This window comes from Kogia breviceps, chromosome 3, assembly GCF_026419965.1.
Source record: "Kogia breviceps isolate mKogBre1 chromosome 3, mKogBre1 haplotype 1, whole genome shotgun sequence".
Classification (NCBI taxonomy): domain Eukaryota; kingdom Metazoa; phylum Chordata; class Mammalia; order Artiodactyla; family Physeteridae; genus Kogia; species Kogia breviceps.
The window spans coordinates 92,811,152-92,837,931 of NC_081312.1; the positions used below are offsets into that span (position 1 = coordinate 92,811,152).

General features: G+C 35.3%; 2 protein-coding genes across 2 annotated transcripts in view; one reads left to right on the plus strand and one right to left on the minus strand.

Annotated features, from left to right (window-relative positions):
- The window catches only part of FAM227B (family with sequence similarity 227 member B), a 255,296-nt gene that overhangs the window by 86,575 nt on the left and 141,941 nt on the right, over nucleotides 1-26,780 (minus strand). The gene's annotated exons all lie outside the window — the stretch shown is intronic.
- The window catches only part of FGF7 (fibroblast growth factor 7), a 66,013-nt gene continuing 48,483 nt past the window's right edge, over nucleotides 9,251-26,780 (plus strand). Inside the window, exons 1-2 of the mRNA XM_059057921.2 lie at nucleotides 9,251-9,690; nucleotides 10,288-10,842. Of these exons, the coding sequence (XP_058913904.1) occupies nucleotides 10,557-10,842 (286 nt within the window). The 5' untranslated portion in view covers nucleotides 9,251-9,690; nucleotides 10,288-10,556. The remainder of the gene's footprint in view (nucleotides 9,691-10,287; nucleotides 10,843-26,780) is intronic.

Below are 26,780 nucleotides of genomic sequence, written 5' to 3' on the forward strand. Positions count from 1 at the left end.
CTTCTTCTTTCTTAGTAAATGAAATTATTGGCTTCAAAACAGCTTTTCTTTTTCTTCCCACTGCCAATCTGTTGATTCTGGAAGTTATCAGCGCACACTAGAACCTACTGTAATAGCTTCTTGATTTGTCTCCATGCTAGTTTTCTGTTCCCAAAACCATCCTTTATACCATCACAAGATAAATGAACCTATTACTATCCATTTCCAAAACACTTCATAGCTCCTAATTGTTTCCCAGTTGAGGTGAGATGATCTGGCTCATTATTTATGGTCCTGAAAGATTTAAACCCTCCATTCTCTTGCCTGCATTCTTTTTAGACTCTCCCCAAGCTCTTTCTTAAATTATTCTCTTTAGTAAAAATTCTACTCTGCTCATGTATCTCATTACTTGCACTTGTAATATTGCATGAACTAGAATATTCTCTTCCCAGCCTACTTACCAGCTGTACTTCTCTAAACTGTCCTAACAGTTATTCCCTAATTCTTTGAAGAGATCACTTTGTGCAGCCTTTTGATAATCTTTCTATTATTGTCTTGAATTACAAATTATAAATTTATTGTAATTTACTTTTCATGTTTTCTTTCCCTAATTAGACTGTGGACTTCTCTTTTTTAAATTTAAATTTAATTTTTTAAACATCTTTATTGGAGTATAATTACATTAAAATGGTGTTACTTCCTGCTGTATAACAAAGTGAATCATCTTTACATATACATATATCCCCATATCTCCTCCCTCTTGTGTTTCCCTCCCTCTCTCCCTATCCCACCCCACTAGGTGGACACAAAGCACAGAGCTGATCTCCCTGTGCTATGTGGCTGCTTCCCACCAGCTATCTATTTTACATTTGGTAGTGTATGTATGTCCATGCCACTCTCTCACTTTGTCCCAGCTTACCCTTCCCCCTCCCTATGTCCTCTAGTCCCTTCTCTACATTTGCAACTTTATTCCTATCTTGCCCTTAGGTTCTTCAGAACCATTTTTTGTTGTTGTTTTTTAGATTCCATACATAAGCGTTAGCATATGGTATTTGTTTTCCTCTTTCTGACTTACTTCACTCTGTTCGAGAGCCTCTAGGTCCATCCGCCTCACTACAAATAACTCAATTTTGTTTCTTTTTATGGCTGAGTAATATTCCATTGTATATGTGTGCCACATCTTCTTTATCTATTCATCTGTCGATGGACACTTAGGTTGCTTCCTTGTCCTGGCTATTGTAAATAGAGCTGCAATGAATATTGTGGTACAAGACTTTTTTTTTTTTTTTTTTTTTTTTTTTTTTTTTTTAATTTATTTTTAACATCTTTATTGGAGTATAATTGTTTTACAATAGTGTGTTAGTTTTCCCTCTACAACAAACTAAATCAGTTATACATACACACATGCTCCCACATCTCCTCCCTCTTGCATCACCCTCTCTCCCACCCTCCCTATCCCACCCCCCCAGGCGGTCACACAGCACAGAGGTGATCTCCCTGTGCTATGCAGCAGCTTCCCACCAGCTATCTAATTTACATTTGATAGTGTATATATGTCCCTGCCACTCCCCCACTTCGTCACAGCCCACCCCTCCCCCTCCCCATATCCTCAAGTCCATGCTCGAGTGAGTCTGTGTTTTATTCCCGTCCTACCACTAACCTCTTCATGACATTTTTTTCCCTTAGAGTCCATATATATGTGTTAGCATACGGTATTTGTTTTTCTCCTTCTGACTTACTTCACTCTGTATGACAGACTCCAGGTCCATCCACCTCACTACAAATAACTCAATTTCATTTCTTTTTATGTCTGAGTAATATTCCATTGTATATATGTGCCACATCTTCTTTATCCATTCATCTGTTGATGGACACTTAGGTTGCTTCCATGTCCTGGCTATTGTAAATAGAGCTGCAATGAACATTTTGGTACATGAGTCTTTCTGAATTATAGTTTTCTCAGGGTATATTCCCAGTAGTGGGATTGCTGGGTCGTATGGTAGTTCTATTTGTAGTTTTTTAAGGAACCTCCATACTGTTCTCCATAGCGGCTGTATCAATTTACATTCCCACCAGCAGTGCAAGAGGGTTCCCTTTTCTCCACACCCTCTCCAGCATTTATTGTTTCTAGAGTTTTTGATGATGGCCAATCTGACCGGTGTGAGATGATATCTCATTGTAGTTTTGATTTGCATTTCTCTAATGATTAATGAGGTTGAGCATTCTTTCATGTGTTTGTTAGCAATCTGTATATCTTCTTTGGAGAAATGTCTATTTAGTTCTTCTGCCCATTTTTGGATTGGGTTGTTTGTTTTTTTGTTATTGAGCTGCATGAGTTGCTTATAAATTTTGGAAATTAATCCTTTGTCAGTTGCTTCATTTGCAAATATTTTCTCCCATTCTGAGGGTTGTCTTTTGGTCTTGTTTATGGTATCCTTTGCTGTGCAAAAGCTTTTAAGTTTCATTAGGTCCCATTTGTTTATTTGTGTTTTTATTTCCATTTCTCTAGGAGGTGGGTCAAAAAGGATCTTGCTGTGATTTATGTCGTATAGTGTTCTGCCTATGTTTTCCTCTAAGACTTTGATAGTGTCTGGCCTTACATTTAGGTCTTTAACCCATTTTGAGTTTATTTTTGTGTGTGGTGTTAGGGATTGTTCTAATTTCATACTTTTACATGTAGCTGTCCAGTTTTCCCAGCACCACTTATTGAAGAGGCTGTCTTTTCTCCACTGTATATCCTTCCCTCCTTTATCAAAGATAAGGTGACCATATGTGTGTGGGTTTATCTCTGGGCTCTCTATCCTGTTCCATTGATCTATATTTCTGTTTTTGTGCCAGTACCATATTGTCTTGATTACTGTAGCCTTGTAGTAGAGTCTGAAGTCAGGGAGCCTAATTCCTCCAGCTCCATTTCTCATTCTCAAGATTGCTTTGGCTATTCGGGGTCTTTTGTGTTTCCATACAAATTGTGAAATTTTTTGTTCTAGTTCTGTAAAAAATGCCAGTGGTAATTTGATAGGGATTGCATTGAATCGGTAGATTGCTTTGGGTAGTATAGTCATTTTCACAATGTTGATTCTTCCAATCCAAGAACATGGTATATTTCTCCACCTATTTGTATCATCTTTAATTTCTTTCATCAGTGTCTTATAGTTTTCTGCATACAAGTCTTTTGTCTCCTTAGGTAGGTTTATTCCTAGATATTTTATTCTTTTTGTTGCAATGGTAAATGGGAGCGTTTTCTTAATTTCACTCTCAGATTTTTCATCATTAGTGTATAAGAATGCCAGAGATTTCTGTGCATTAATTTTGTATCCTGCAACTTTACCAAATTCATTGATTAGCTCTAGTAGTTTTCTGGTAGCATCCTTAGGATTCTCTATGTATAGTATCATGTCATCTGCAAACAGTGACAGCTTTACTTCTTCTTTTCCTATTTGGATTCCTTTTATTTCTTTTTCTTCTCTGATTGCTGTGGCTAGAACTTCCAAAACTATGTTGAATAAGAGTGGTGAGAGTGGGCAACCTTGTCTTGTTCCTGATCTTAGTGGAAATGGTTTCAGTTTTTCACCATTGAGAACGATGCTAGCTGTGGGTTTGTCATATATGGCCTTTATTATGTTGAGGAAAGTTCCCTCTATGCCCACTTTCTGCAAGGTTTTTATCATAAATGAGTGTTGAATTTTGTCAAAAGCTTAAGACTCTTTTTGAATTATGGTTTTCTAAGGGTATATGCCCAGTACTGGGATTGCTGGGTAGTATGGTAGTTCTATTTTTAATTTTTTAAGGAAACTCCATACTGTTCTCCATAGTGGCTGTATCAATTTACATTCTCACCAACAGTGCAAGAGGGTTCCCTTTTCTCCACACCCTCTCCAGCATTTATTGTTTGGAGATTTTTTTTGATGATGGCCATTCTGCCTGGTGTGAGATGATATCTCATTGTAGTTTTGATTTGCATTTCTCTAATGATTAATGATGTTGAGCATTCTTTCACGTGTTTGTTGGCAATCTGTATATCTTCTCTGCAGAAATGTCTATTTAGGTCTTTGGCCCATATTTGGATTGGGTTGTTAGTTTTTTCGGATATTGAGCTGCATGAGCTGCTTGTAAATTTTGGAGATTAATCCTTTGTCAGTTGCTTCATCTGCAAATATTTCCTCCCATTCTGAGGGTTGTCTTTTTGTCGTTTATGGTTTCCTTTGCTGTGCAAAGTTTTTAAGTTTCATTAGGTCCCATTTGTTTATTTTTGTTTTTATTTCCATTTCTCTAGAAGCTGGGTCAAAAAGGATCTTGCTGTGATTTATGTCATAGTGTTCTGCCTATGTTTTGCTCTAAGAGTTTGATAGTGTCTGGCCTTACGTTTAGGTCTTTGATCCATTTTGGTCCATTTTATCTTTGTATATGGTGTTAGGGAGTGTTCTAATTTCATTCCTTTATATGTAGCTGTCCAGTTTTCCCAGCACCACTTATTGAAGAGGCTGTCTTTTCTCCACTGTATATTCTTCTCTGCTTTATCAAAGATAAGCTGACCATATGTGCGTGGGTTTATCTTTGGGCTTTCTATCCTGTTCCATTGATCTATATTTCTGTTTTTGTGCCAGTACCATACTGTCTTGCTTACTGTAGCTTTGTAGTATAGTCCGAAGTGAGTGGGCCTGATTCCTCCAGCTCTGTTTTTCTTTCTCAAGATTGCTTTGGCTATTTGGGGTCTCTTGTGTTTCCATACAAATTGTGAGATTTTTTGTTCTAGTTCTGTGAAAAATGCCAGTGGTAGTTTGATAGGGATTGTATTGAATCTGTAGATTGCTTTGGGTAGTATAGTCATTTTCACAATGTTGATTCTTCCAATCCAAGAACGTGGTATACCTCTCCATCTGTTTCTACCATCTTTAATTTCTTTCATCAGTGTCTTATAATTTTCTGCATACAGGTCTTTTGTCTCCTCAGGTAGGTCTATTCCTAGATATTTCACTCTTCTTGTTGCAATGGCAAATGGGAGTGTTTTCTTAATTTCACTTTCAGATTTTTCATCATTAGTGTATAGGAATGCAAGAGATTTCTGTGCATTAATTTTGTAACCTGCTACTTTACCAAATTCATTGATTAGCTCTAGTAGTTTCCTGGTAGCATCTTTAGGATTCTCTATGTATACTATCATGTCATCTGCAATCAGTGACTGTTTTCCTTCTTCTTTTCCAATTTGGATTCCTTTTATATCTTTTTCTTCTCTGATTGCTGTGACTAAAACTTCCAAAATTACGTTGAAAAACAGTGGTGAGAGTGGGCAACCTTGTCTTGTTCCTGATCTTAGTGGAAATGGTTTCAGTTTTTCACCATTGAGGACGATGTTGACTGTGGATTTGTCCTATATGGCCTTTATTATGTTGAGGTAAGTACCCTCTATGCCTACTTTCTGGAGGGTTCTTATCATAAATGGGTGTTGAATTTTGTCAAAAGCTTTTGCTGCATCTATAGAGATGATCATATTGTTTTTCTCCTTCAATTTGTTAATATGGTGTATCACATTGATTGATTTGTGTATATTGAAGAATCCTTGCATGCTTGGGATAAACCCCACTTGGTCATGGTGTATGATCCTTTTAATGTGCTGTCGGATTTTGTTTGCTAGTATTTTGTTGAGGATTTTTGCATGTATGTTCATGAGTGATATTGGCCTGTAGTTTTCTTTCTTTGTGACAACTTTGTCTGGTTTTGGTATCAGGGTGATGGTGGCCTTGTAGCATTAGTTTGGTAGTGTTCCTCCCTCTGCTATATTTTGGAAGAGTTTGAGAGGGATAGGTGTTAGCTCTTCTCTAAATGTTTGATAGAATTCACCTGTGAAGCCATCTGGTCCTGGGCTTTGGTTTGTTGGAAGATTTTTAATCACAGTTTCAATTTCAGTGCTTGTGATTGGTCTGTTCATATTTTCTATTTCTTTCTCATTCAGTCTCGAAACGTTGTGCATTTCTAAGAATTTTTCCATTTCTTCCAGGATGTCCATTTTATTGGTATAGTGTTGCTTGTAGTAATCTCTAATAATCTTTTGTATTTCTGCAGTGTCAGTTGTTACTTCTCCTTTTTCATTTCTAATTCTATTGATTTGAGTTTTCTCCCTTTTTTTCTTGATGAGTCCGGCTAATGGTTTATCAATTTTGTTTATCTTCTCAAAGAACCAGCTTTTAGTTTTATTGATCTTTGCTATTGTTTCCTTCATTTCTTTTTCATTTATTTCTGATCTGATCTTTATGATTTCTTTACTTCTGCTAACTTTGGGGTTTTTTTTTTGTTCTTCTTTCTCTAATTGTTTTAGGTGTAAGGTTAGGTTGTTTATTAGAGATGTTTCCTGTTTCTTAAGGTAGGATTGTATTGCTGTAAACTTCCGTCTTAGAACTGCTTTTGCTGCATTTCATAGGTTTGGGGTCATCGTGTTTTCATCGTCATTTGTTTCTAGGTATTTTTTGATTTCCTGTTTGATTTCTTCAGTGATAACTTGGTTATTAAGTAGTGTATTGTTTAGCCTCCATGTGTTTGTAGTTTTTATAGATTTTTCCCTGTAATTGATACGTAGTCTCATAGCATTGTGGTCTGAAAAGATACTTGATACGATTTCAATTTTGTTAAATTTACCAAGGCTTGAATTGTGACCCATGATATGATCTATCCTGGAGAATGTTCCATGAGCACTTGAGAAGAAAGTGTATTCTGTTGTTTTTGGATGGAATGCCCTATAAATATCAATTAAGTCCATATTGTTTAATGTATCATTTAAAGCCTTATTTAAATGTGTTTCCTTATTTATTTTCAATTTGGATGATCTGTCCATTGGTGAAAGACACATGTTGAAGTCCCCTACTATCATTGTGTTACTGTTGATTTCCCCTTTTATGGTTGTTAGTATTTTCCTTATGTATTGAGGTGTTCCTATGTTGGCTGCATAAATGTTTACAATTGTTATATCTTATTCTTGGATTGATCCCTTGATCATTATGTTGTGTCCTTCTTTGTCTCTTGTAATAGTCTTTGTTTTAAAGTCTATTTTGTCTGATATGAGAATTGCTACTCCAGCTTTCTTTTGATTTCCATTTGCATGGAATATCTTTTTCTGTCCCCTCACTTTCAGTCTGTATGTGTCCCTAGGTCTGAAGTGGGTCTCTTGTAGACAGCATATATACGGGTCTTGTTTTTGTATCCATTCAGCCAGTGTATGTCTTGGTTGGAGTATTTAATCCATTTACATTTAAGGTAGTTATCACTATGTATCCTCTATTACCATTTTCTTAATTGTTTTGGGTTTGTTATTGTAGGTCTTTTCTTTCTCTTGTGTTTCCTGCCTAGAGAAGTTCCTGTAACATTTGTTGTAGAGCTGGTTTGGTGGTGCTGAATTCTCCTAGCTTTTGCTTGTCTGTACAGGTTTTAATTTCTCCGTCAAATCTGAATGAGATCCTTGTCGAGTAGAGTAATCTTGGTTGTAGGTTTTTCCCTTTCATCACTTTAAATATGTCCTGCCACTCCCTTCTGGCTTGCAGAGTTTCTGCTGAAAGATCAGCTGTTAAACTTATGGGGATTCCCTTTATGTTATTTGTTGTTTTTCCCTTGCTGCTTTTAATATGTTTTCTTTGTATTTAATTTTTGATAGTTTGATTAATGTGTCTTGGTTTGTTTCTCCTTGGATTTATCCTGAATGTGACTCTCAGTGCTTCCTGGACTTGACTATTTCATTTCCCAAATTAGGAAGGTTTTCAACTATATTCTCTTCACATATTTTCTAGGTCCTTTTAAGACAATCAATTTTTAAATTTAAGTCTTGAGCATTCAATTAGCAATTTTTGACCTCTGATCTATTGATTTCTTAGTATAAAATCTGTAGGGTCAATTTGGAACAGATGAATTTAGTAGCTCTTGAATATCTTTACATGTGAACTAACTGTTAATAATTTTCATTTCTTTATAAGACATGTCCAAGTCCTAGGAGTTCTGACCCTGCTCAGTATTGTTGCCTACAAAATTAATGGAGGTATGATTCAGATCACAGTAGCATCATACTTTCTTTCTTTTTTTTCTTTCTTTTTCCCTCTTTTAGAGAAATACATGATGGAATATTTTGTAGCTATCTACCTTTCAACGAGGCAATTAAGGAAGGGCCATCCTCTTCTGCTCTAATAAACTTAGAAATGTCATATTTCGTGCCTAAAAAATAACTGAATATGTTTAAACTATGCTGTGCTATTGATTCTGTTCTCCAAAAGCATAGACACAAAGGGAAATCACATAAATTATAATACAACTGAACGTACTTAATTTTGTTTTCCTATTTGGTCTACATGCACCACCTGGTGGTAAAGTAGTGCATTTCAAGTGCTGTGTTTGTGTGTGTGTGTGTGTGTGTGTGTGTGTGTGTGTGTGTGTGTATGTGTGTGTTGGGGGTATTAATATGGGATAGAGAATTTTAATATGTATTCCTAAATATTGTTTTAGATTAACAATGCAATTATTTTGCAACAAATATCTAATAAAACACTAGAATGCTACTATATACATGTTAGAACAGGAAATAAAGGGGAGAATAACTCTCCTCTACTTTAGAAAGCAAAGTAGCATTCTCTTATTTACATGAGCTATACCTCTTAAAATTCCATCCCTAAATTAACATTTATTTATTGCATTAATGTTCTTATTAAGGGCAAAAGTCAAACATTGATAACCAATATAAAAGCATACAATTTTATTTTTACTTTTTAAGGATAATAATTTTAAAAGTATGTATCCTCTTCCTTATCTTAGTAGTTAGTGTAAATAACTAGTCAAAGAATTTTAAAACTACGAGGCACAAGAGAATCATCTAGACTAATTTTACATATATAGCAGCTGAGATTCAGAAACGTCAGGTGACTTGCCCATAGTGGTAATTAGTGGCCGAACTCAAATAAGAATGTTGTTATTCTTACTTTTAGTCTAGTAACATAAGATATAAAATTATACTCATATGCAATGCTGAAATATCTCTGTATGAAGAGATATACCCTTAACTCAGCTATATAGTTATTGAAGACAGTAAGATGTGAATTAATACACATTAGTAGTTTCATTCTAACATTCTGAACACAGAGGAGTAATAGTAGAAATGCTTGCATCATAAAACTATGTAAAAGATTTTAAATTAAAAAAATCCCTTTTATATACATGTTCCAAGGAATATTTTCAACTTATATATAACTGCTATGTTAAAAGACAATCTAAAAAATTTGCTTTCCCCTTCTAACTGCTTCAGAGTCAGAGATTTGTTTCTACAAAGTAGGTACCCAGTTGTAGATCTGAGCATAAGCCATGTTCATAGCTCCCTCTCATGACCATTGAATGAATACTATACAAGCCTCCTTTATTCTCGCTGTTGTATTCAACTAACAGCTCACTGGTTAAGTTTTAATTGCTTCCAATGAGGTCAGCAAAGGTATTTATCGAAAAGCCCTGAATAAAAGGCTCCACAAACACACACACACACACACACACACACACACACACACAAGCTTACACGCGCTCACATACACAGAGAAAATCCTCTTGCCTGTTGATTTATGGAAACAATTATGATTCTGCTGGAGAATTTCTCAGCTGAGAAATAGTTTGTAGCTACAGTAGAGAGGCTCAAGTTGCACAGGGCAGACAACAGACATGGAATTCTTGTGTATCCAGCTGTTATCAACAGAACAAGTAAGTGACTGTTATTTGTCTTTAAAAATAATGCTGAATATTTGTTAGTAGTTTATCTCTTTTTCTGGTTTTAGTACTGAGGGGAAAAGTAAAGTTACCAGATTTTTGAGCTGTGAGATTATCTATAGTAATTCCGCTGTAGAACTTACATAAAGATAAGGTTGAAATTCTCCAGAGCAATCCTGACATTTAACTTGAGAAATGTGGGCAGTTCAGGAGAAAATAACTGACAAACCACAAACGTAAAAGAATATAATAAAGAAACCTAGGGGAAAGCATTTATATTTTGTTGATAGTAATTTTAGAACTTAATTTAAATCAACAGATCTAATTGCAGGATGTTTCTTACCAAGTATGAACTGGAATGAATGGTACAATCATATTCTGATTTGTCTCTACTAATGCATAACTTTTGTAAATCTACATACAGAGTGGTAAAGACATTGACATCCTCTGTGAAAGCTGTTTTAAATATACCTTCACAGTATGAATTACATAGTATGTTATAATAGTGTTTACACACTGAAATTTATACATATAATGTTTCATCTTCCTCTCTCTCCTCCCTCCCCATTCTTAATCTCTCATTGCAAACAGAAGTCAAGTAGCAAACAGCAACGCAGCAACTGAGCTTATTACAACCTGTTTTTATAAGGATATACTGACAGAGAGTTATTTAAGGAGGAATTCTATATTGTTATCAGGAACTAAAAGGATAAGGCTAACAACTTGGAGAGTGCAACTACTCTTTCTTAAATCAATCTACAGTTCACAGATAGGACGAGGTCAATGACCTAGGAACAACAATCAACTCAAGATTTAATTTTCATTATGTTATTCATGAACACCCGAGGCACTATACTATAATGCGCAAATGGATACTGACATGGATCCTGCCAAGTTTGCTCTACAGATCATGCTTCCACATTATCTGTCTAGTGGGCACTATATCTTTAGCTTGCAATGACATGACTCCAGAGCAAATGGCTACAAATGTGAACTGTTCCAGCCCCGAGCGACATACAAGAAGTTATGATTACATGGAAGGAGGGGATATAAGAGTGAGAAGACTCTTCTGTCGAACACAGTGGTATCTGAGGATTGATAAACGAGGCAAAGTCAAAGGGACCCAAGAGATGAAGAATAATTACAGTAAGTAATGTTTTTTGTTTACAGCACAGCTTATGAACCTTAACAATCTGTGAAAGGATCAATTTTCAAGTGACATGTTTTCTCAGTTTCCTTTTTTTTTGAAAAATAATTTAAATATAATTTTCTATTGGCTCTAAATAAGGATAGTTAAACTAAGTTCCTAAAACTATCTCCTGGAGTAGGGCAAATCTACTAATAATATAGTTGGAGCTGATCACTCAAGCCAATTTGAAAATATATTCTCCATGTCCTAAACTCAAAATGCTCATATGTTAAGCAAAATGTAAATGTTATTATTCATACTGAAATGTGATTTATTGTCTTCTAGCAAAAGTCATTAGGAACTCTAATAGAGTACTCAGTAAATGCTCACCACAAATGACTTACCATTAGTTTGAGGAACAGATAATTAAAAAAAATAATTTGATTTCCCTTGAAAAGATATTTCCATGGTGTGAAATACTGAAAATATGCATTCAGTGACTTGTGCAATTGTGTATAGTTTTAAAACAGAAGGGAATCTGTAGTATCCTCATCTGTTCATATCATAAAGAGCTTGTATTTGATTGCTTAATTATTTACCTAAGCACAAAAATAGGTTCCTTCTAACATTTTCTTTATCTAAATATTCTGTGCCATAAAAGTTCCATGTTACCTTAAGAGAAATGTGAATGTGAAGGAGGAAATAAAAGTGAGTTGGAAGAGATATTAATTCCATGATTTAAATGTAAATAATTACATTTTCCTCAAGAATCAGTTATTCTTTTCATGTTGATATGTCAGGGTTGGATTTATCATTTAGCAGTTATGATTAATAACCAATTTTAAAAGTATTAAGTTTTTTGGGTAAAATATCAATATATATCTGAACATATACATTAAGAATTTAAAATCCCTGAGTGGAAGGAAATTTTGTTTGTATTACTAGTACTTGAACAATGCTATTATCATATCATTTTATAATATTATGTATGCTAAAGTCAATTGAAAAAGAATGCATGGGGTAATGGTGTAAACATTTGCCTAACATAGTGCTAGGATTATAGTGAATATTTAAAACTTTTGCTGCTTGTTTAATAAACGGCTTTTAGGCTTCCAAACTAATGAACCAATATGGAAATATGGAGAACTACATTTCCAATATGAAATGAGAGAATCCACTTTTTAAACTATAATTGATATAGAATGTTAAGTCCATTTAAATGGATTGCTAACAGTATGGTTTTATTATTACCTCTATTAATAATGTTAATGTGCTAGTTCTAGAATATTGTTCTGATTATACTGAAGTTTAGGTAAGGAAAAAACTACTTGGAGGAAAGTTTTGTGGATAGCTACTTCTCTGTGAGCAACAGAATTTGGCTCACATCAATAAATAAATTTATTTAAAAGTTATTGAGATTTATAATGGATAACAGAACTTGGTGGAGAAAACTGATCCCAGGTGGAAATAATAACAGATAGGTCCAATCCCTGCCTATGAATGACTTTGGAACAATTTCTTACTTTTTCCAATTCTCATTTCTTTATCTACAGATGATCTCCAATATACTTTCTAGTTCTTACAGTCTATTTTATTCTAAACCTCAGAATATATAACATAAATGTGAACAATCTAAGTACTCATATAATTATCATAAACATTGAATGAGATGAAAGTGAATGTTATCTCAATGATAAGTTGAGCTGTCAGAACTAATTTCAAATTGTAATAATAAGGTTACTGAACCTAAACACTATAGAATTCTTCCATATGCTAATTCCTTTTGAATGCTTTTACCAAGTAATGAAAAAGTGAAAAATTAGATGTAAAATCCAGTGAAAGTGAATAATATTCATAATTATTTGGGATCAATTGGAATATCTACGATTGGAATGCATTCAGATATATACGTTTTATTTTATATTAAAATTTCTTGAAACCATGAAACTCAGGTATTTTAAAACATACACAAAATGCTGAAGTTTTTTATAGTTTGAAACACAATTTAGCACTGACCTTGAGTAACCATAAAGCCAATTTGGTAGACAATTTCTATTCTACCCTAGTTCTACAGTAAAAAAAGAAAGGAAGAAAAAGGGAGGAAGGAAAGAAGGAAGGAGAGAAGGAAGGAAGGAAGGAAGGAAGGAAAGTCATTTTATATCATTATAAATTAGAACGTCACAATACCAATGTACTAAAAGACATGATATAAAATATGTAAATAATCTTCACTTCTGTAAGCTTTTACATAGACTGTATACCTAGTCTATATACTTTCTTGATATGATAAATTCTCCTGGAAAGGGAAACTTACATCGGGATCATTTCAGTAACTCCAAAATTGTTGTCAAGTTGTGCTGCTATCCTATTGAAGAAGCCGCCTGTCAGGCTTCTCCATAAAGAGGGGCTAATCACTATTGTCTATAGGAAATCCTAAGGCACTCCATTGAAAAATATATGGAGAATAACATAGAATTCTGATAGTCATTTCCTATTATTCAATTTTAAAATTGAATGCCTCATACATAAAACATGCAAATTGTCACATGTGAAGTTGAAGCTACTGTATCCAGGTACAAAGACATGCTCAACAGAATTTTTAAAAGTCAAAGAAAACAAAAAAATTGAAATTATAAAACTTGTAGATTGTTTACATGCCTCAATCCTTAATTGAATTAATGAACAAATGAACAAAAGATGTTTCCTTCCTATTTTCATTAAGATGAGAAAGTAAAAGGTAATTGGATTGCCTACTACATTGAAACTCAGCAGAGGTGAGAAAGTGGTAAAGGTTAAAATTAAACATTGAATTTCATTTTCAATGTTCTGATGCCTTAAATTCATTCACTGGTTGTTAAACATCCTTCTTTGGAGGCCTTTTAAGATGGTATAGATTTAAATGTCTTAGATGATAAAAATTTGCTTGAAAAGTTATATGCCAGCTACCTGAAACAGTTTTTCTCTGGGTTACCATATGAAAGCCCCCACTCCATTCTCATGGCTTTGCTTTGAACGAAAGGGAAAGTGATCTGAAGATGTTAATGGATCTTGAAGGACTGCTTACTTCACCAGCAGAAGCACTGCTCCTTCATAGGAATGTGGCTTATAAGATATCGCTAAGATAATGGACTGGAGAGTAGGTAGGTGAGGTGAAAAACCTGGGTGTATAATTCTCCTTCCAGAAGGTGTTGGGCTGGGGTAGGCGAATGGAGGGCCTGGAGGAAGAGAACAGGAGTGATAAGGAGGTGGATATGACAGCTCATGTCTCACATCTTTAGGGAATTAAAAAATTACTTGAGCTACCTTGGGTTGTAAGGGTCTCACTTCAGTCTTAAGTATAGTATTGTCTTGTGAAATATTTTAAATCTAGATAAGAATGAGTAAATGTCAGGAAAAATGCACCAAGTAACCCAACAGAAACAAGACTTGTATTAGTAGCCATATAAGCAAGACGTGACTATGTAAAAGTAGGAATTCATAAGAGGCCAAGAAATGCTGAACTGAGTTTCTGACTCTGGAGGGGAGAGAAGCTATCACTGGAGAACGAGTCCTGAGATCTCATGCTATTCTTACCCTGGAGGCAAGAAAGCCTCTCCTCTCAACTTGTTCTCTGGTGGCACCACATATAGCCTTTTAGTAGGTTTCTAAGCGATGAAACTAGAACTTAACCTGAACTAATAAAAAGAATAATAAAAGCATAAAATGCCCCTTCAAAATGAAATAAATATCCACATTCTCTGCAGAGGAGAACATTAATAATATCACAAAAGGACTGGCAATGGATGGTCAATACTTCTACGGCTGTTGTCAGAGTTTCTTCTTGGGGACTAAGGCCAGAGGGTGAAGATAATTGGACCAGGCAACCCATCAGCAGACAGAGGCAATCACTCCTCACCTGACACAAATAACACTGCTGTTTAAGCTGGAAGTTGAGGTGGTGAGTGAGAGACAGCAGCAGTGCACTGGGCAACCAACAACTGCCCTGAGAGACAGATGTGGACTCTGAAAACTCAGTCCCTCAGGATGATTTTCTTGCTTTCGGCATCCAATTACTAAAAAGTTTTTTGGTTCCCATTCCTTTCGAGAAGAAATCCTTAATTGCCATAAGCCATTGATTCAAGAAAAAGTAGGCCTCACTTGTTATTATTAAGCGTTGTGAGTTCCATAGCAAGAAAAGGGTTAGCCATTCTGAAAACTGGCCAATGATTTGGCAATATTGTCTTTTGGATTGTTAGACTGTGACTGGATATGGCCTAACAATTGGCAAAAAGCAAATAAACACACTGCTGTTGGATTTGATTTGACCACAAAATCTTCAGTGACTCAATTGTCAACAATTCTTGGGATAAGCTCCTGCTCAACAAGAATCTCTCCTAGTAGCTAACAAGTACACATATCACCTCTAAATACAAAGACAGTAAACTTGCTTATTCTCCAAAGAGTTCTTAGCAAGTTATCTAAAAGAACAATAATTCACACTGTCAAAATAAAAAATAAGAAAATAATGACAACCATAGCTCTAAAAAAAACAGACAAATAGGAACATATCTATGGAACTGAACCAAAATTGTAGAATTACTGACAAAATGGAATCCTGTAGAACTGGTGACCTTACTCTCTTCTTTAAGTTGTCAAGGCTGTAAATTATGGAAGATTTGGAAATACTAGCAATTTGGAAATAGCTAGATTTGGAAATATTAGCTATTCTTTGAAAACTTTAATGTTAAGAATAATTTTTCATTTTATGGTCTTCCTATTTTTTTAGGCTAACACCAGTGCCTGGCACTTATTAAGTGCTAGTAACAACTTATTGCCACAGGTGCATCTCTTATTTATTTTGTAAATTGTCATCTGAACTGGCTATCACTTTCATTTCTATATTAATCCAGAGCATCTGATCATGTATTTAACCTTGTGACTTAGTTGTATTACAACTCTTCAGCCTATAGTTTTAGAGCTTTCAGAGATCCAAGTGAATTGAAGAGAATGCAAGAAGCCAGCTTTTAGATATATGGAAGGGGTTCCTTTTCTAGACTTTTCTATTTCTCAGCCTTGGCTAAATATTGTAATGAGCTGCGAAACTTTAAAAAATACTGATACCAGGTTCCACCCACAAAGATTCTCATTAAATGTATTTGGGGTGCAGCCTGGGCATCAGGAATTTTAAAAGCTCCCCAGATCATTCTGACATGGTTGGCTCCAAAGCTGAGCCTAAGAGGATCACATTAGATTACTGGGGAAACCACAGCTCAGTTAAATCAGAATCTTGTGAAGGCAGGAAGGACCCAGGTATCAGTGTTTGTTTAAAGCTCTCCAGTGAGTCTAATGGGCAGCTAAGGCTGAAAACCACTACTTAAAGAGACAAGGCTTCGAATTCAGCAGGATTCCCTGGGGTGTCCTGGGAATGTTTTGGAACCTTTAGAGGGCTCCTGAGTTAACCTCTACCCTGGGGGATTTTGAAATGGGCTTAACAGGAATGAATCTCTGAATTATGCATCAAGGAAATTCTTCTGGGTCCATTCGACCTTTCTGACAAATCTTAGTGGCTCCAAAATTTGATGAACTGGCTTGGAAATGCACGTGATGACAGCTCTGCAGCTACTACTTAAGAAGGCATCTTCCGTGAATGAGTTCATTGCTGGGAAAAAATAGGTCTGGTGCCACAGTTTCAAAATGACAGGCAGGTCTGACTCTCTTCTGACACTTTCAAGTGGTGCTGCAGCAGGGAACCTGGAGAACAGGCATCAATGCCAGTTTACAAGGCACTTAAATGAGCCACTTAAGATTATGAACCCAGATGCCCCCAAATTAGAGTTTCACCTCCTATGACCACCTCACGAAAGCAGTGATTTAAAGAGACAAACTCCAGTCTAGAAAATCCAACAGGGAAGAAACCATAAGCCTAGAGGGTCTATCCAGATTAGTGAAAGGCTATGAACCTAGCAGTTTGTTCTCTTTGTAAGTTGGGGATTAAGGCAAAGCTTTCTTTCTTTTCTAAAGATTCCAGCTATCTTCATCTGTATCAAAGAATTTATGGTAGCAGAGTAACTTCTTTTTCATCACTACTGGAATACAATATTTTTCTATGTTTTAATTTCACATATGGCATATAGAAGAAGAGGCAGGAATTGTGTATATCTAAGGAATACTGAGAAAAGTTAATATTAAATGAAAAGAGCTTCCATATGAATTCCTCCTTTTCCTAAACCATATCCAATCTTTCTTTAAAAAATTTATTGAGGTATGATTGACATATAAAAAGCTGTACTTATTTAATGTATACAGCTTGATGAATTCAGAGATAATACATCACTATATTTTATGCCATAAACATACCCATCACTTTTAAAAGTTTCCTCCTGCCCTTTATTATTATTATATTATTTGTGATAAAAGTACTTAACATAAGGTCTATCATCTTAGCAAATATTTAAGTATACAATACAATATTGTAAACTGTGGACACTACACTGTACAGTATATCTCTTGGATTTATTCACCTTGCAAAACTGAAACTTAGTGCCCTTTGACTAATATCCCATTTCCCCCACCCTCAAGCCCCTAGCAACCATTATTCTACTCTGCTTCTATAAAAGAAAACTAATTTTTATTTTAACATCGTTAATATTTTAGATTCTTCCTGTAAGTTGTATCATGTAGTATTTGCCTTTCTGTATCTAGCCTATTTCACTTAACATAATGTCCTTCTGGTTCATATCCAATCTTTCTGCAAGCAAAATAGGCTGGAAAATAAAATTGTCTGCCTTTCACATGGTTCTGAAAACCACATTAAAGAATCACTGAACATTTGACCGTTTCTTGACCAAGATTCGCATCTGTATTTGAGATGATATCTGCAACCGACTTAGGTAGGTAGAGAAGCCATACCAAATTTACTAACAAAGAAAACGTCATTAAAGTTATTCAGCTAGTTGGGTTTGTGTAGTAATATATAAAGACAAAGGGATTAGGGTGGGGAAGGAGAGAGGAGAATTATCTAATAACCATGTCCAGGTAGAACTTGCCTTTTAGGCAGACAACATCCTTCTCAGAGAAAAAAAGTTTGATGTATATTGGGGAGAACTGTCTCTAGAGATTCTTCAGTTGCTCCAGTCAACTTTCCTGCAGAAGACTGTAATCACTTCTACTGGTGTGGCCACAAGTACTTGATAGGGCCATTGGCTAGTGTCCTAAGAATAAAAAGGAAGAAAATATCTTTTGTCTGTGAATAGGAGAGAAAAAGGTGAGAGAGGAAAGGAAAAAAGGACTTTATATAAAAATTAATGAATTTTGTATTTTAAGTTCAGGGAGAACTTAAATACAAAAGATTCTCATAAAATATAGCTCTACTAAATTTTTTTTAAAATTTAAGTATAGTTGACATACAATATTTCACTTACTTTTTGATGCCCTTACGGAATAAAGGAAATTGAATGCAATGGATTGATAATATAGTAGAGAAAGGATTTCTGAGATGGTAACAAACAAAAACAAAATAGTGTACAGAGGGGTTGAAATGATAGATTACTGCATATGTTACTCATATAGGAAGTTTGAAAATTTGTGCTTTTGGCTATAATAATCTTTGCTTATTTATCCAGACTATTCTGAAACTGAGTTTATTTTTCTGATTAATACGAGAAAGGAGAAATGAGGCATATTTCAACATCCTTAAATAGCATATTTATCATGTTCCATTAAAAGCTACTGTAATATTTTCCATTTCATCTGCCTATTTGAACTTCACATGTAATTGTAGATAATGCTGAGAAAATGATTTGAGATCAAATTCAGAGTCACCTCAGACTGCCTCAGATTTTTCTTACAGCAGCAATGACAAACTTTGTTTCTTAGAACACTAGTGTCCTCTGAGATATTAATGGTGTTTCCTGCAGCACAGTTTCTATGGCTCATTGGAAAACATTAGGTTAAATAAAGCTGAACAAGTTTTCACAGCAGAAAATTCTCCAAGCCTACACTACACTAGTATGAATTGCAAAACTCTAGGAGAAGACTATATATGGTTTCCCAAACTTATCTGACAGCAGAGTATACCCTCCACCCCCACTATCCTCCCTACTCTCATCCCTGATTTGGGTAAAACATTTAAATTTCTAAATGGAAACTAGGGAGCTATTGCCTAGGGAATCTATCTTTGGTGTAGTGAAGAATGAAAACCAAGCTTCCACTCTGTTGTTAGGTCCAAATAAAAAGCCTATAAAAATGGACTTGAACCAATGTTTTAAGAGTGACCTTGAACCAAAAATGTGTGCCAAAGTCAGGAGCCTGCATATAATTTTGGACTATTAGGGTAGTATTTTGGGTATAAATGCTGTACTGAAATCCAGAGATTTGCAGTGAGATTTAAGCCTAGTTTGAAGCTCCTTCTGACTTCTGAGAAGCTTTAAAGAACCCTTCTCCTAATCTGAAATGATGCCCAACAGCTATCATTTGAGCAATCTAGAAACCGACAAAAACATTTCCCATGCAGTAATCTAAAAATGTTTTAGCATTCCAACATGATTGAAGAATTCTTATCTTATACATCTAAAAATCAATAAACTTTGTTTTAATTTTCAAAAAAGCAGTTTGAGTAAAAATTGAAATTATTTCAATTATATCAATAAAGAACACGTTTCATTTACTGGCCAAAAACTATTTAGAAATTTGAAATTTAACCTAAACAGAAGGGAGGACTGCAAATTTAATCAATTAATTTCATACTCTTTGAAAAAGCCACTTATTTGAGATTTTAAATAGAACTAACTGCTTTTCTAGTCATATACAACACATTTGCTCGTCTTATAGCTTTTTCTGTTTGCATTTGGCAATGCCACTAGAATGTCAGTCCTGGAAAGATAAGTATCATGTCTTACTCTCCCTTTTGTCTCCCAATGGCAGATAGCTCAACGTTAAGTTTCTATACATTTAAAATTAACTATAGGTAAGAAATAGATTAGTAAATTATCATGAAAATTTAATGTGGACAAGAATGAAAAATCTTGCTAAAATAAAACAGAAGTACACTTTACTTTTTAAAATTTTCTATTATTAAGAAAATGTTGGTCTCCAGAACCTCTTTGACTTAATATTTTTCTAGGTAATTTTAAGGGAGGAGTGGCAAGGTTTTATTGTAGAGGTCAATAATCTAAGCAGGCACAGGTACCACTGGTGACACCGAAAGGGTGATTGGCAGGGCATGGTGAAGACCAATCCTGGAAAAGCGGTAGCCTTCCTCAGCACTCATTCTTATTTTCATCTGACTGTCAGCTAATCCCTACATGTGAAAACTATATGCAGAAAAAAATTCGTAGTTTATATTGGCTTAAGGAATATCTGCACAAAAGGATACACAGAGGGTAAAAGTCTTTAAAAATTAAATGAGCTATACTAGTGAAAACAAGCAGTGGGCTGATAATATTTAGGTAGAGATCTGCCTACTTTCTAGCAGCACTTATAAAACTGATCTTGGGCAAGGTTGAAGAGAGGAGAGGACATGTGTATAGGAAGAGAGAGCTGGGGAGAAGTACAAAGTTGGTGAACGTACTCTCAATTTGTTTTAGTGCCAGTAGCCTGATCCTCAGATAGTCTTTTGGTGATTTATGTCTTTAACTGTATTTCTGACCACAGGCCTGGTTAGTGGGGTTCATATTGAGGCAGCTCTCATGGGAGCTCACCATAGGCAGTGAAAAGTTTCCTCCCTTGCTTGCTTGAATGATGAAGACATCACACAAAACAAGACTGGTGATTTCTTTTTTCATTCTTTGTTAATTCGACAAACAGTCATTGATACCTTCCCTATGCCAGATCAAGGCTACCATAATTAAGAGTCCATAGTCCATGTATTTAGAGAATTAACAGATTAGTTGGGGGGTGGAGGGTGAACTACAAGTCAGAGGGGGAAAGTTTAGAGCACATTCAGGTGTAGTCTAACTCAACTTGAGGAGGTGGACGTGGAGGTCTTTTCTGGGAGAAAATGACCTGAAGGATGAGCAGGATGAAAGAGAGAAAGACGAATGTATTACTTTAAGGGGAAATATTTTTTCTACATGCTTGGTAGTAAGAAAGCATTGCAAGGTTGGGAAACGGAAAGTGATTTAATACCTTTCCAGTTATCAATGTTAAGCTCACTAAGGTAAACCTTTTTTTTCTATTAAAAAATATGAGAACATTTGCCCTTTATCAATTTTCTGACTTTGTCTAATTGCTCTGCTTACTAAAAATGTCTATTTCCTTTAAAGGAAAAGTGTTTTTAAAGGCATAATTTAAGTTCTGCTAATTGGAATAATATTGTTTTTCTGGATAACTGAATATTTTTCTCTTTTTAATGTAATTTGAATCTTTGATCATCATTGTAATATGCTTAAGTGAGCTGTTCAGTAATGATCATGGTACTTTATGATTATGGAGGATTTTCTTCCCCACAGCAGTTTCTAAATAGTGAGAGAAACAATGGTTTTGAAGCTTCTTCTTAGCCTTTGAAGACAAAATTATGGACGTTATCTACCACATTCTTTAAGATAAGACAACTTTTATTACTATTAGAGTTGCATTACCTGCTTCAGCTATTTAACCAGGACACTCAGTAGTCAAGCAGCTGTGCAGATTTACTCCCTCAAAATCCTGAAGTAGGCAATGAGGTGAGGTGTTTTCCCACTTAGATAAATCTACTGATGTGTCCCTGTTTCTGAGAAATAGTGTTCAACTCCCTTCCTGTACAAATAATACATTATAAAATAATGTTGTATGTTTAATAGACATAGAGAGATGTTCTCAACTCTGAGAAGATTCTGCCTTAATTTGGTCTTCAAATTTTCTCTTAATTGGCTTGAAGTTGATCAGATATTGAATAAAAATTCATCACAAAGAAGATGAGCATAAATAAATCTATATCATGGTTATTAAGTTTGTACTTGGACCTAAAATTTGTCATGTTTTAAGGTACTATTTAATATTTTATCGGGTGTTCACATTAATATTACTATTAAAATTACTGCACTGTGTAGAAATAAATTTTGTTTGTTACTATTGTCATAAATCTTCTAATTTAGTCTACACAAAATTGCACAATGTACAACTGGGAACATGTTTATTGAGTGACTAAATATAAGTAGATTACTAAAATGATGTTAATTCTTTAAAAATACACATGCCAGTATTGAAATTGGTGCAGAACACTTCATTCCATTCTAATTAATCCTCAAAATACCTCTTTGTTGTAAGATTGCAATCACACTATTAGTCCACTTTACAAGAGGAAAGAAAAAACCCCCAGGAATTGGCCAGCTTGATAAGTTTGCTAGTATATAAGTTCTAGTTTTAAAATTATACATAGGCTACCATAATGAGATATTACCTCACAGCTCTCAGAATGGCTATCATCAAAAGGACCATAAATAACAAATGCTGGAGAGGATGTAGAGAAAAGGAGCCCTGTACACTATTGGTGGGAGTGTAAATTGGTGCAGCCACAGTGGAGGGTCCTCACAAAATCTAAAAATATAACTATCATATAAGCCAGCAATTCCACTCCTGGGTATATATCCAAAGAAAATGAAAACATTAATTCAAAAAGACACTGCACCCCAATGTTCATAGCAGCATTATTTACAATGGCCAAGATGCAAAAGCAATCTAAGTGTCTGTCAACACATGAATGAATGAATGAAGAAGATGGAATACTACTCAGCCATGAAAAAGCACAAAATTTTGCCATTTCCAACAATATGGATGGACCTGGAGGGTATTATTCTTTTTTTTTAATTGACTCTTTTTTTTGAAGATGTTAGGGGTAGGAGTTTATTAATTAATTTATTTATTTTTGCTGTGTTGGGTCTTTGTTTCTGTGCGAGGGCTTTCTCTAGTTGTGGCAAGCGGGGGCCACTCTTCATCGCGGTGTGCGGGCCTCTCACTATCGTGGCCTCTCTTGTTGTGGAGCACAGGCTCCAGACGTGCAGGCTCAGTAGTTGTGGCTCACGGGCCTGGTTGCTCTGTGGCATGTGGGATCCTCCCAGATCAGGGCTCAAACTCATGTCCCCTGCATTAGCAGGCAGATTCTCAACCACTGCGGCACCAGGGAAGCCCGAGGGTATTACTCTTAGTTAAATAAGTCAGACAGAGAAAGATAAATACTGTAGGTTATCAATTATATGTGGAATCCAAAAAATAAAACAAATGTGAATATAACAAAAAAGGAACAGACTCACAGGTATAGAGAACAAACTAGTGGTTAACAGTAGGAAGAGAGAAGGAGGAGGGAGAAGACATGGATAGGAGATTTAGAGGTACAAACTACTATGTGTAAAATAAATAAGCTATAAAGATACATTGTACAGCACAGGGAATATAGCCAATATTGTATAATAACTCTAAGTGGAGTATAATCTATAAAAACTTTGAATCACTATGTTGTATACCTGAAGCTAATATAATATTGTAAATCAACTATACCTCAACAAAAAATACAGAGGCTAGTTTTGGCTCCTATTTAGGTGTTGTTCCATTTAATTAAGAAAGATTGGTTTTTAAAATAAGCTGATGATTGAAATGATCATATCTTCAACCTCCGTGTGCAATAATTGATTGTTTTCTGGAAATATTTGGGTATTCACTTAACTTACAAAGAGTAGATATTGAATAATAGGCCTGATAAATTCACTGTGTGATTAACATCATTATATATTAAAGATCAAGAAGTTCATATTCAGAATACTACTTTAAAACTTCCAGTTTCCTTATAGTTAACACAAGATACTAAGAGACTTTGAAGAGGAAAAAGTGAGGTATTTTAAAGTTATACTTTTCCCCCATAATGATAACACAGGTCAATAATATTATCTTAGGATCACAAAAATTACTATAAGAGGTAAACTTACTGAGTAGTTACTGTGTACCTGGCAGAGTTATGCTCATTTTGCAGATGAGGCAACACAGAGGTAGGTAGCTTGCTCTAGGTTCCATAGCTAGTAACTGCCAGAGTTGGGATATGAACTCAAGTAGGTTTACCTTCAAAGCATAATTTTTGTTATTAACACATGTATCACTATACTGTCACTGGTGTGACTAAAATATCACACATTAATCTCCATCATGCAGTTGGATAATTTGCATCTGAAGAACTATAAAGAGCTTCAATTTTCTTCTCTGTAATATGCCCTAATGAGTATTTGGAATTTTCTTATTATTAAATAAAAATTCTGCTCCAACTTTTCTTGTACAAAACATCTCCATTTCTCTTCCTCTTGAGTTGGCATGGAAACCTTCAGTTTATTTTGCTTACAAATTGCTAAAGACATTGCAAAATTTGATTTGGTTGTATTTTAAACACATTTCTGACACTTGTTAAAACTATTTATACTTCTGTTCATTAGTCAGTGCCTTCCTAATTACAGAATACATACATATATACCATTTAATTTCAGAGAGTAAATCAGTCAATTTTAGGAGACAGCCACATAGTTCCCCTCTCTAAAGGCCACTAAATCCAAAAGGAACAAACACAAAAACAAATGAAAGAAGACGTGGAGAGTTTGTTCTAACAAGCACTTCTGAAAGATAGGTTGAAAAAGAAATAGTATATTGGCAAATTGGTTCTTTCTTTTGTCTACAATTACTATGTTCTCAATTTATTTCTAATCCTTTTAGGACTTTTTCCAATTAGAAGAGGCAAGAGAAAGGGAATAAAAATAAGTTACTGCAAAAACAGTATGTAGATTTTAATTTTCATAGTGCTCTTTTAGTATAAATATTAATACTTGTTATTTAACACCTAGGAGTACACTGAATTGATTATAAAGTCTGAAGCAGCATAGGGATGTGGAAATAATATATTAGGGTTTTAATCTTTTTTCTTCCAGTAATTAATTGACCTTGGGCAAGTAATTAACTATTGTGGATCTCAATGACCACCTAAAGGGGTGGGATAGGGAGAGGGGGAGGGAGACGAAAGAGGGAGGAGATATGGGGATATATATATATATGTATAGTTGATTCACTTTGTTATAAAGCAGAAACTAACACACCACTGTAAAGCAATTATACTCCAATAAAGATGTTAAAAAAAAGCCTATGTTCAGTTAAAAAAAAAAAAAGGGGATGGCGGTTAGAGCAGATTGCTTGAATAGATTTCAATTGTAAAATGTTACCAATAGTACTAAGCAACTGAGGGAGGGAGGGAGAGAGAGAGAAGGTGTATTAGCTATAAATGCTGCATAATAAATTACCCCAAATTTAGCAGCTGAAAATAATATTTATTATCTCACAGTGTCAGAGGGTCAGGAATCTGGGAGCAGCTAGGCTGAGTGGTTCTAGCTAAGGGTCTCTCATGAGGTTGTAGTCAGCTGTCACCTGGGCTGCAGGCTTCTCAGGACTTGACTGGAGCTGAAGGACCTGCTTCTAAGCGCTCTTATAAGGTAACTGGCAGGCTGTCAGTCAGAGACTCCCTTTGCACCACGTGAGTCTTTCGATAAGCTTCCTCAGTATCTTCATGACACGGTAACTGGCCTCCCCCAGACTGAGTGGTGAGAGAGAGGGGGAAAGGGAGAGAAGGAAAAAATGAGCACACCTCCAAGATGGAAACTGAGGTGTGACACACAATTACTTCTGCCTTATTTCACTGGTCACAAAGAAAGGCCCTTGTGAAATGTGGAAGCGAACCACACAAGGGTGTGAATATTAGGTGGTGGGCATAATTAGAGGCCAAACTAAGGCTGGCTACCACTTACGGTTTCTGCATCTGCAGACCTTTTAGTCAAGTTGGGAATCAAAATTGTTAAAGCAACAACAGAAGAAGCAGAGCAACACGTCTGTGAAATAAGCCTGAGGAACAGATAACTCTCCATACAGAAGCTGCTAATCTGGCTGAAGGTCTCCTTAGGAGGCATGTGTGACTCTCTTCTCTTACTGAAGACTGAGAGGAAACCTTATAGCATTTGTTAGTACTCCACCTTGTAGCGCTGAGAAAGAAATTGGATTATTTCCTTACTTGAAAGCACACACAGTGGTCATATGAGACAAAGACAGCTCCATTCTGGAGTTATAGGGCTGGAAGGAACCCTTGAGATCATCTAGCCCAAAGATATTGATATGGAATTTGACATGGAAATTGGTAAGGAAAAATTATACACAAAATATTGAGGAGTGGATTCAAAGCTTTCATCAGATTCTCAAAGGTATCCGTTTCCAAAAAAAGTTTAAGAAGCACCAATATAGTACATCATGCTCATCTTTTATTGATGAGGGATCTGAGACACAAAGAAGTAAGAGGACTTTTCAAAATCATGTCATGAATTAGTGGCAGTGGTTGTTTGGACTAGAATTGGAGTCTTCTGGTTTTTAGCTCAGTATTATTTTAGTTACATCACTGTGTATGCAATATTCATTGTTACTCTGGTTTGTAAAAGCAAAGGCTTAGCTGATTTCCAATTACACACCTCTATTACTAGGATCATTCTCCCTTTTGTCCCCCTACCAACTGTTAAAACATTGGTATGTTTCATATAAGTAAGAGTCATCAGAGGGGAAGAATATTGCTCCAAAGTATTTATAATGTGAAAACCCAGTGTTTATGGATAGGAAAAAGAGATAAGCAAATAGATTATAGTTGGTCATATATAATATAAATCCAAAGACTGACCCCCAATATTCATTCATTCATTTAATAGATATTTTTAAGCATGTAATATATGCCAGGAACTGTGCTACTTGTTGGGGATGCAATATAATAGAATTCAAGATAGAAACAATTTCTGCCCTCACACCGTTTCTAGCAGTCCTCCCTATCTGCCTCTGTCATATTCAATCTCTTTTCCTTGACAAACCTGTTGAGTGATTTGTGCAGCACATAACTGGTGGATGGCAAGAACTGAGTAGAGATACAGGTGTCATTTAGAAGCCACAACAGGGTATCATTTTAAAAAGAAGAAAAGAAAATGGTGGGAGACTTGAATTGTCTAGT